The 12,071-nt window shown below is 29.5% G+C and overlaps 1 protein-coding gene across 1 annotated transcript in view; it reads right to left on the bottom strand.

Annotated features, from left to right (window-relative positions):
* The window catches only part of LOC108904427 (probable insulin-like peptide 7), a 16,215-nt gene extending 7,067 nt beyond the window's left edge, over positions 1–9,148 (bottom strand). Inside the window, exon 1 of the mRNA XM_018706979.1 lies at positions 8,947–9,148. Within this exon, the coding sequence (XP_018562495.1) occupies positions 8,947–9,047 (101 nt within the window). The 5' untranslated portion in view covers positions 9,048–9,148. The remainder of the gene's footprint in view (positions 1–8,946) is intronic.
* Between the last annotated feature and the right edge of the window lie 2,923 nt (positions 9,149–12,071).

Here is a 12,071-nt window from a genome sequence, read left to right as displayed (position 1 = left end):
TCATGTTTTATACACTTCCCCTCTCTTGCTTAGTAATTGTCCAAAACATGACATAAATTTATTTAATTTTAATAAGCAATAGCATAAAATCGATGTAAAATTTCCCTGGGAACACGATGGTGCAATTATTTTTTTGCTACTTGCCGTAGTTTACGAGATATTTGCGAAAAACCTTATTTTTTACGGTTTTTTGACCTTTTGACCCCTTTCCTGACCACCTAGGTCAAAAATTTGCGGATTCGGATTCCTGAGGATCGAAAACATATTTGCGCCCAGGTTTGATCGACAGAGGAAAAAATGGAGGTTCAGCCTTCATTTCAATGGACTATTTATTCTACTGACCAATGAAATATCAATGGGTTCATAAGTATTATCATTGATTTCTTCTATACCTAAATCTAACCCTGCGATAGTCGTGGGGGAAAAAAGTTAGGAGTGAGTGTAAATTAAATTTTTCTGGTAAAAGCTAAAACTTTTTTAAATAAATTCTGTCTTTCAAAATTTTGATAACTCATACCGTTTAGTCGTAAAAAATTCAACAAACGTCCTTCACATCCAGCCCAGCAAATAAATTTGCACCTTATACATTAGAAGTAATCAAGTTACAAGTAGGTACCAGTTATTTTTAAGACAAATAAACATGCATTGTTCAAAATTGAGGTTTTATATGGAACATTTACTATATGGTGTTAGTAACTATGTATTTTTATTTAATTTTTGTTATAAAATTTCCTAGTAGATTTATTTATTTTTATTTTATTTATAATCAGATAACACACAAAAAAGATATGAATATTTTTTAACTGAGGTATTTGTGCATTTGTGCATTTGTGCAAGTCGCTAATTAACATTAGCATCAGAAACAGCCTTTTATCAATATATGTATTTTCACATACCAAATTTCATTTTAATCAAATCTTTTCCATTTTATAACTCATTATTGTTATTTTTTCAAAAAAATTTCGCCCCTTCTAGCGCCCTTTCGGTGCACATAGGTAAATTAGCGTAAATCGTCGTAGTTTCACCCTTGAGAATCTAGGTTGGCTCGCCGGTTACATGCATTTCAAGGACACCCTGTAGAACCAAGTGCAGTTTTAATTGTGATACTAGGGATTTTTTCATAGAAAATCTGACAACGTTCAGCACGCTCTAATTCCCCCATATCTCCAAAGTTTTATTAATTTAATTTAAGGACTATTTTATGAAGCCTAAAAGTGTAAATTTTGTTTAGGTTTAAAAATTTAATAAGTCTAAAAAAACTGCAAAAAGGAAGAGATAAGTAGGTAGGTACCTTTACAATATTTAAAAAAAAAATTTTGTCACTGAAGTGCTTTTGTGGTTTTCAATAATTTTCTAATAGGTACCATTGTGTTTCGTGAAAAACGGTACGGGCTATAATTTCGGCATTTTTTGTAGAATTTTAAAAATTCAAAGATTTTACAGGTAAATTTTTTGACAAAAATGTAGTTATCTTATATTTTTATGTTCAGAAAAAAAAACACATCTATTTGATTTAAAAAATATGTTTCCATAAATAAAATTGGCAGTCATTAATAAAAGCGTTCAGAGCGAACTATAATAAGAGCCGGTTATGAATATTTTTAGAGCCATTTACGTCAATCATTTGTTTGGGCTCAGAATAACAGAGTTTATAGCCCGTAACACATAGTTCTGTAGGCGTCCATCAGCATTAGAGGAATTAGTATAGGTAATTATTATATGTGTCCTACTCCTACATAATTATTTGTTTGGAAATTGAGTCAATACTCCATTCACGAAAATATTTAAAATAGGTAAAATATATTATTAAACAAAAATGTTTACTGAAAAGGTAGTCTAGCATTTTATGTCCTATGTATCGAAATTTTTTGGAAATTTTATTAGGTAGGTTGTCACAACTTTTTTCTCTGTAATAGGTTGGTTAACGGCTCAGGTGGATCTCCTAATGGGAGGAGGCACAAGGGGCACCATGGGGCTTAAGTGCTGTTGTTTTAAAAGCTACCCTCCCTAGTATTCCAGATTCCAGATAGGTAGGTTGGACGCCATGAGAATGGCGTATAATAAAATTATTATTGTCTTCTACCTAATTATTTGGTTGAAAATTGACTTGATGCTCTACCTAGGTAAAATGCTTCCATAATTTGAAAAAAATATTTACTGCAAAAGTAGCCTAACAGTTTATATCCTACGTATCATCAAATTTTTTTAAAACTTTATAGACCGGGAGATATTAGACTGAAGTTCGACGACGTCTTTCTCGTTTATGCCTCTGAGAGTACTGACAGGTAACCGAGAGATAAGTACAGTAAACTAAATTTAAAAGATGGACTGCGGGACACCTTTGTGAAAATTCAATTTTCCTTTTCAAAAAAATAATGTGTACAGCGACGTATTTCTCACTTATGCCATGTTCGTAAGTTGAAGAGAAAAATCGATTTTATCACGAAATTTTTTTGGCATAAGTGTCGCAAGGGACCTAAAAATGGAAAACTTTGTAAGAAAATGTGGAAAAACATCTTTATTTGTCTACCAATTTCTCATTAATGCCAATTAGAAATATGACATTATTATATTCGAAAAGCTCATAAAAAACATTGGCATAAGTCCTACTAAGGACTAAAGAAAATAGAGCTTTGGAAAAGCTGCGGAAAATTTTTATTTTCATTCTATAACTTTCTCATTTATGCCGTTGAAAATTTATGATACTTACTATAAATAATGTACTGTGTCAAGTAGGCATCACTCCTCTATGGGTTCAATATGAAGGCATAAGTCTCAAAGTTGTAGGAAAATTCATGAAAATTTTTACGTCTTTCTCGCTTATGCCATTTTGCATGCACGTAGGAAACTACATTATAAAGTCATATAAATGTAGGCATAAGTCCACATTGGATTTTCATGTTGTAAATTAATTTGAATTTTAATATGAGTCAGGTCGACAAAGTAGAAAAATTATAGAAAATTGCCACAATTTTCTCGTTTATGCCGTTTTGTACACGAGTAGAAAATATTATTAAAAGCCACTTTCAAGAGTGGCATGAATGCCACAAGGTACCGTCGTATGTAAAATTTTTTAAAAAGTTGTCAAAAATTACAAATTGCGGTTATTTCCTCGCCTGCGCAATTTTCGATATACTTAAATTAATTTAAAAAATGTATGATAAATAATGCAAGTGTCGGAGAAGATATCTATATAAAAAATGAATATTTCTAACTATAAAAGGGAATAAAAAATTTAAAATAAAAAAAATTTCATGAAAAAGAGAAAGCTTTATATTGGGTTTAGTTTGATTTTTCGACATGTTATTTTTTATTACGATAATTCTTAATAACTTATAATAAAGCTGGTAGTAAGGCCTTTATTTTGATCCGTTTTCATCAAGAGCTGCAGATAAAACTGTTTGAAATTTGAAAATGTAAAAAATCATAAAACCGAAAAAACTTTTTATTTTTGATATGCTTTAATTTTAAGTTAATAAAAATTTGTATTATTTTAAGTGTTATTGTTTGTGTTAGTTATAATTAAAAATTAGTAATTCAAAGTCTTTGAGGAAGCATTCTGACAATTGAGTTGGCAGCGGTTTTTCAATTCAATTACTATTACTTAAATAAATCTTTTAATATAAAAATAAAATGTATAAAAGTACAAATTAAGTAATTAAGGTACAAAGTACCAGAAACAAAAAACAAAATTCAATATACATGATATTAAATCAGTTATAAATCAGTTTCTTCCCTATGTATTCTAGCTTAATTATTTCTTCTTCTTCTTCTTCTTCTTCTACCTTAGTCGGCTCAATTCAAGTAGATCATCCTTGCACTGAAGCGGTTAATTCAAATTATATAATATTTTTAATTTTTAAAATTTAAATATATTGTTCATAAATACGTATGGTCTATTGTGATAAAATACTCTACTCATTTACGAACAAACGAGAAATTTGTGGCAATATTATATAATTTTTCTTTTTCTGATCATGACTCAAAGAATAATTAAAAATCATTTCTAATATGTGGGGACTTAAGCCGAAATAGTTTATTATTAACTTTCATTAAATACATGAATTACTTATATTTATAAAAATTAAAAATACGCTAAATGCAAGTAAGTATAAGTATTTCGAAAATTGCGTAGGCGATGAAATAAACTTTTTAAAAATTTTTACATACGACGGTACCTTGTGGCATTCATGCCACTCTTGAAAATGGCTTTTAGTAATATTTTCTACTCGTGTACGAAACGGCATAAACGAGAAAATTGTGGCAATTTTCTATTATTTTTCTACTTTGTCGACCTGACTCGTATTAAAATTCAAATTAATTTACAACATGAAAATCCAATGTGGACTTATGCCTACATTTATATGACTTTATAATGTAGTTTCCTACGTGCATGCAAAATGGCATAAGCGAGAAAGACGTAAAAATTTTCATGAATTTTCCTACAACTTTTCAAAAAATTTTTAGCATATAGTCCTCACCAGGGACTTATGCCCTTTAAAAAAAATGAATACTTTCATTTTTTTCTTTGCAATAAGCTTTAATTTATTCACGAGAAAAACGTTGACCAAAACGAAAAATTTTCCGCAGCTTTTCCAAAGCCCTATTTTCTTTAGTCCTTAGTAGGACTTATGCCAATGTTTTTTATGAGCTTTTCGAATATAATAATGTCATATTTCTAATTGGCATTAATGAGAAATTGGTAGACAAATAAAGATGTTTTTCCACATTTTCTTACAAAGTTTTCCATATTTAGGTCTCTTGCGACACTTATGCCAAAAAAATTTCGTGATAAAATCGATACTTCTCTTCAACTTACGAACATGGCATAAGTGAGAAATACGTCGTTGTACACATTATTTTTTTTGAAAAGGAAAATTGAATTTTCACGAAGGTGTCCCGCAGCCCATCTTTTAAATTTAGTTTATTGTACTTGTCTCTCGGTTACCTTTTAGTACTCTCAGAGGCATAAACGAGAAAGACGTCGTCGAACTTCAGTCTAATATCTCCCGGTCTATTAGTAGATACTTGGAATATACAATGTGGGGCCTTATAAGTTTGGAGGGAATTAATATAACTATAATTAATATACATCTATAATTTGAAAGAAATATATACTGGAAATATAGCCTAGTTTTTGTATCACATGTATCATTCAATTTTTTTGAAAATTTATTGCGTGGGTTGGAATATATAATGTCGGATGGGATCTCCACTGTAAATGGTCCACCACAATTTTTTTTTTAAACCAAATGGGATGCTGCCCCGAATCCTTCCCTCTTAAAATTTTAAATAGCTCTCTACCCTTATGTCATGTCCTAGGTCCTTGAAAGTTCATCACTGTTAGTTGAGAAATATATAAAGGGACAATTTAATTACCTATTAATTTAAATGTCGAGCTCTTAAATTCGAATATGGTTGATTGTAATTACTTATCAATGAATGTACGTACGTACGAGAAAGTAATATGACAATATTTTTGAAAATAAATAGGATTTTTCCTAGGACCACTTTTTAACATGTTCCACTAAGCTTCCCTTGTACTTTACAAAACAAAAAAAAATGAATTTTCCGTGAAACAGATTTCCGTGAAAATATCAAGATACATTTTTCACTTAAAATTTAAAAATTCGTGGAAAAATGCTATTCATTTTTTACTCGGTACAAGAAACTACTTTTTAACTTAATTAATTAAGGCGATTGTTCATATCTCCACCACTGGTTATTTAAAAAACTTAGTATTATTATATATTAAGGCAATACCTATATGCAGGTATAATGTAGGTACACCAAATTTAGTTTGATTATATCTGTTGGTTTGAAAACATAAAAAATTGCAAATTTCTTTTACCTCTATCCTATACGAAAATTTGTTTTCAAAATTTTGTCATTTCATATAACATGTATCTAAGAGTATATCTATCATATTTTGTTTTAAATTTGTGATAAAAATATTGTGCTTGTTTTAAATATATGAAGATTAGTGAAGAGCAAAATTTATATTAAAAATGTTCAATTATTCGTAGTTTTACGAAGAATATACATGTATGTCTACAGTGCAAGAATAAAATGTGACCCCCTTTTTATTTTTTCCTTACGAAGAAAAAAGAAAAAAAGAAAATAAGATCGATTTCTGATTTGATAAAAACATACTTTGGCGTAAAAATTTAATTTTTGCAGTTTGAACACCTATAACTATTCATTTTTAATAGCGAAAGGTGCAATAATTATATCTGTGTTCAAAGGAAATACGTTATTCGAAATTTGGGCAAGTAATTTTTGAGGTAGGTACCTAAACCTTACAATTATTTATTTGAACAAGAAATTTATTTCGTTTAGGTAAATAGGTACATCTATTACAAGATTTGATTCAAAAGATGCTTAATATTTTTAATTTAGGATTTTTTAGGTACATATAAATAATCATTTTACAAAGAATTTCCTTTGCAGCTTTCTCTTTCCGGATATTACCTATATAGTTATTTAGTCTATCATTTTCTTACAAAAAAAAAGATTTCGATTTTATTTAAAAAAAATATATTTTTAGAAGTCAGTTGTAACTTCATTGTTTACAGTCCAACTAAAAGAATTCTTAAACCTTTCTTTAATTTTCTGATATTAGGTACAGTAAATATTATTTTTTTATTATTAAATAGGACCACAAAATGAAGTACGTATATGCTTTTCAGTATCTTAGTTCAATTAATCTATAAGATAATAGCATTATTTTAATCGGCCAAAATTACAATTAATAATTTTCGATAATTTTAACTAAATATAAAAAAACACAATCAAAGTCAATATTAAAAAAATCGAAAACTGTCAGCTCCGATTTTTTTTGTTCAATGTTTTTAAAACTTAAGTGCCTTACGTATTTCTTAAATAGAGTAAAATTTTGTCGATATTAGTATTAATTAATGTTGTTAGAATTTACCTAAAATTTTTTATATTTCCTTTTTCTAAAATCACAATTTATCCTTAATTTTAGCTGATTAAAATCACGTAATTTCCTCGTGATCCAAACATTGTAAATCTAAATTACCCTTATTTTATATGCAGACAAGCATAATTAGAAGGAAACTGGAATAGAAGAATAGAACAGAATTGTAAGGAAGAGTTTTTTTAAAAATCATAAATAAAGATGTTCCCTATATCGTGTAAATTTTATAACGGCCACTGTATAATTTTTGAAATAATCATACTTTGACGGGAGCTACCGATAAAATATTTTGGAAATGGTAATGATTGAGAATTAAAAACTGATGTAGATCTCATATCTTCGCAAACTGGATTTTTTTAAGTACATCTTGAAAACAGAGATCAGCGATTTTTTTTGTTAAAAATTTACTACACATTGATTCTGTCAACATCTCGAAAATTGTCGAATATAAGCTTATGATATGATATTTTCTTTGATAGCCGATATATAAATTTAGTATCATTCAGCAACACAATAATTTAATATCTAATTAAGGTTTTAAAATAATTTTAATCCCAAAAATTATTATTTATGAAAATACTGTTTACATACTGATTGTAGTTATTTCATTTAAATAAAAATTCAATTATGCACTATAACTCGATTTATCCAAAAAAAAAAACGATTATACAGGGTGTGCTACTTTCCTATTCCCATTGGCGTTTCAGATTTCTTTCCTGTTCGCTGACTTCGTTAATACCCACCGTTTGTACAATATTGTAATGTAATGTAAATTTGAAATCTTTTGTACAATATGATACTGTTGTTGGGTAATTACTAAGCTGTCGTGCATCTTCCGGTTTAACCGGAAGTATAAACAATTATATATAATTTTAAAAAATAGTGCAGGTTTAAACAATTCTTCATTGCACTAACTATCAAAAAGGTTTATTTCATGTAAATGTCTCAATATATAACATTTTATAGATCGTAGGTAAATAAAATAATTCGTAAAGATATTTTTATCTGATATCTCTTAAATGCGACAAACGAGAATCGGTTGTTTTTGCAAATGTCTGGATGAATATTCAGAATAACTACCAACAGATTCATACCTCTATCAAAGAAATACTCGTATAACAGGCGAAAATCGTTTACAATTTTTTTGAAGCCGATTAGAATTTTTTTTTAAAGTTTATCTTCCCAAACAATTTATTTTTGCATACACAAAAATATGTACGTAAGGTGAAAATGAAAATAATTTGTACAGGGCTCTTATTTAAAGTCACAGAATTTAATATACTTCCAGTTAAACTAGGGGGTATACGACAGTTTAATCATCGTTTGATAGTGTTTATTTAATTGTACGAACTATTTAAAAAACAACTATCAAATATTTCTATTACAAAAATGTGGTCAAGAAATAATAAAAAAATTCAAATATCTAACAAAATTTGATGTAATCGAGTAAGAGATCAGAAAAAAATAGTCCCAAATTTAATTCTTACTAATAACTAATAATATAACTTTTTTTCTGTTCTCGGTAATGAAAAATCTCTTTGCACGTCAATGGCGCTTACCAAGTACCAAGATAAAAAAATATTTTTATACACACCCCGTATTCAGGATATACTCAACGAACGGTGAAAACAAATTTATATTAATAATAAAGTCGCCAGTTACGCAGGGTGTCTCCGTTTTCTCATTAACAACTTTGCCAAAGGATAGAGCTTGTAATCGGGTTTCCCTATAACTTTTTTCTCTAAGAACTTACGTTCTCGTGATACAGAGCGTCAAATTTTTCAAAAATATTTGTATTTTAGATAACCTATTGAACAAATAAACATATTTTTTTGAAACTTGTTATACACTACACAATAAAAAGCTAATATTTTGAGATGAAAGACAATTTTATCAAAGTTGCGAATGAAAAACGAAGACACCCTTTATAAATTTGATGTATGAAGCACGAAACTACAGTATCGAAATTAAAAAGTGCAATATAATAAACAATTTTTAATAAATACCTTTCTCTAAACGCGATTTCCAAGTCGTTGTTTGAATTTGATGTCTCACAGGCATCGAAGAGCACGCAAATAGCCGCTATTGTTGAAACTGGAAGCCACATCTACGGAAGATCTGAATTTCAATAATGTGTCACTAAATTATTGTTGTACACTGACTTGTTTAAGGGTAACATAAAAATGGGGTGTAAAATAATGTTTCAATTAGAGTGATGTTACAAGACTGATGAGGATGATTCTCCCGCCGCATCCACCTTTTTCTATAAGAAGTCAGCGCAGCCGCCACACGACAACAATGTTTCTTGCTTATAAGACTTACTTCTTATAAATTGAATAGTAAACAGTGTTTTCAATTGATGCAATAAATTTTCCGAAGAGGTCCATTTTACGGTTTCGCAGAACCCCTCCTACACGATCATTTCCCGATTGTTGACAAATGTAATTTGTTAATTTATTGCCGTTTTATCGACTATTATTGGATCCAACAACCCATGTACGTAAATTTTAATAATTTTTGGTAAACTAGCAAATTTAGTATACCTATCATAAAATTATACATTGTGTAACAAAATCGAAGAATACTGAATGAGGAGCGAGAATGAATAAGGTTTGTGGGAAGGGCAAAATCAGTTTTTTTAAGGTCCTTTTGATAATGTTATTAAATTTTACTTTCAACTGTTCAACTTTAACTGTTTTTGAGCTAGGACGACATTACTGTCTTTTTTAATAGCAGTTTCCAATATTTTATTTGTTACATGGCGTCTATTAATTACGAAGTAATTTTCTCTAGAAATCTTTTTTTTTTTCAACTAATGAAGTAGGGACCTCAGTTTCAGAAAGACACCATTTCAATTTAAAATAAATTTATAAAAAACGTTTAGAAACAGTAATTCATATAACAATAATAATTACCGGTTATTAAATTGACACCGCTTATAATCAGATATAAGAATATTTATTTGTCACAGTAAATTGATACCTACCTTCTACGCAATCTGGATTTCGCAAAAACACATCATCTACATCATTAATTAATTTAATCGAAAATGTTTGCGCTTCTATGGATAATAATAACAACACTTGTCTAGTATTACCAGATTTTAGTAAAGCATTTTCTTATGAAAGTATGTGTTATACATCATTTCGAAGAACATTTTATGAGGATTTTAAAAATCGAAAAACATTAAACAAATATAACTTTATATTATAGTTAAAAATCTTGGGAACAAAGAAGTTATAGAAAAATACTGCGTACTCCATTATGTTTTACGTAAAGAATTGTTAAATACATAATCAAATATTTTCATAAACAAAAAAGTTAAAAGGCATAAAAAAATTTCCAAAACAAGATATCGAAATGTAGTTTTCACCATTCAACTTTTCTAGAAGATAGTCAGTGATTAATACTAATAAAAAATGAAATTTTCTGATTTTATGATACAATTGTGCATTAAGAGCACAAGCCAGAGGTGGGGTAGTGCTTACGTCAATAAATACGAGGGTCGCTCCAAAAAATATGCACAACATTTTTTTAATAATCCAACTATTCCATATCTTTCCTATTCACGGAGGTCATAGACAAATTCTTCCTGTTGTATTTAAACACAGTAAATCTGATAGACGAGTCCAGAGTTCATTTTTCGACAAAATAACAATGGCGCAAACCGCATCTGTCTATCTGTTACCGTTTTCGAGCTACAGGGCGTTTTTCGATTTTTGGCTAAACCGATGACTGTGCCCTTTTCTCGTTTCACATTCAAGATATCTTAAAACGGTTTGAACTTTCTACAGGCACTTTTTTGAGATACACTCGATGACAAAAATAAATGTGACACTATTTTTAGTTTTGTTATATGACCACAACTTTTGTTTTTTATATGTAGGTATTCTATCTCAAAAACGGAAAGGGGGCTAAAAATGAATTCCAAAAATAAGTACTTATTATTTTTTGTATAGATTTGCGAAAAATATAAAATTTTCAAAATATCAACGATATTTAAAAGTTTTCTGACTGAGAGGGCTTTGAAAACGAACAAGTTTGACGTTTAATATTATTAGAAACGTGTTAACACAAATCAAAAATGGTTCTTTACTCAAATGAATACAAATACAATTTAATAAAATGTTTTAATATAATCTAAGAAATGATAATGCATGAAGTATTCCTTTTAACACCACTATCTACTTCTATTTGTCTAGGTATTAGGATTTTGTCTAACACACTGTAGAACATCATTTTCCTGTTTCTCTCAGTTAGCTCTTTTGTAAATTTTGTTCGTTGGTTTAGTGTAAGATCCATAAGTATTCAAGTTTAATTTTAATTTTTCGAAAATTCTCATGCTGGGTTGTAGCCTCTCTGATTACCTTAAAATTTAATAAATGTATGCCAAACGTATTACGTTAATTTTACTACAATCAAATTATAAATACCTACAATTGAAAATAAAGATCCCTTGCTAAATCTGCATTTTCATTTCTTAGTTTAAAACATTTTATTAAATTGTATTTGTCTTCATTTGAGTAAAGAACCATTTTTCATTTGTGTTTACAGTGTTAACGCGCTTCTAATAATGTTAAGTTCTGGACTCGTCTATAAGATTTGCTCTATCTATGACAGATTCGCAGTAACCCTTGAAAACCGACCAATTTGAACCACTTGGTACAGTTAGTCGTTGGGCAAGCAGATTATCTGGGGATCTCCAACGCAGCAGCAGACGGAGCATTACACTGACTCCTGACAATGTGCAGCGTATTCACAATCTGATTTTGGTTGAAAAACGCATAACAGTGAATGAACTGTCAATCCAAGTGGGAGGCTTGCGCCAGCTGATTTCCGAGAATTTTGATGGATGCCCACAAAGAAACATGGAAGATAGTTTGCAGCGAACTTTTGAAACACGAAAATTCTGGAGATGAAACCTGGATACATCACTCTAAACCGAATACAAAAAGCCAATCGATGGAATGACATCTCATGCAAACTCGCCGAAGCAGAAGAAATTTAAAACTGCGCCTTTAGCAGGAAAACTGATGGCTACTGTGTTTTTTTATTCAGAAGGACTGTTGCTTGTAGACATTTTGCCACAGGGAACCACTATCAATTCTTACGCTTCCGTGGCAACCCTTAA

This window comes from Anoplophora glabripennis, unplaced genomic scaffold (assembly GCF_000390285.2).
Source record: "Anoplophora glabripennis isolate ALB-LARVAE unplaced genomic scaffold, Agla_2.0 scaffold65, whole genome shotgun sequence".
NCBI lineage: Eukaryota > Metazoa > Arthropoda > Insecta > Coleoptera > Cerambycidae > Anoplophora > Anoplophora glabripennis.
The sequence above is the reverse complement of the archived record's forward strand: the minus strand, read 5'-3'. Positions and strand labels throughout refer to the sequence as shown.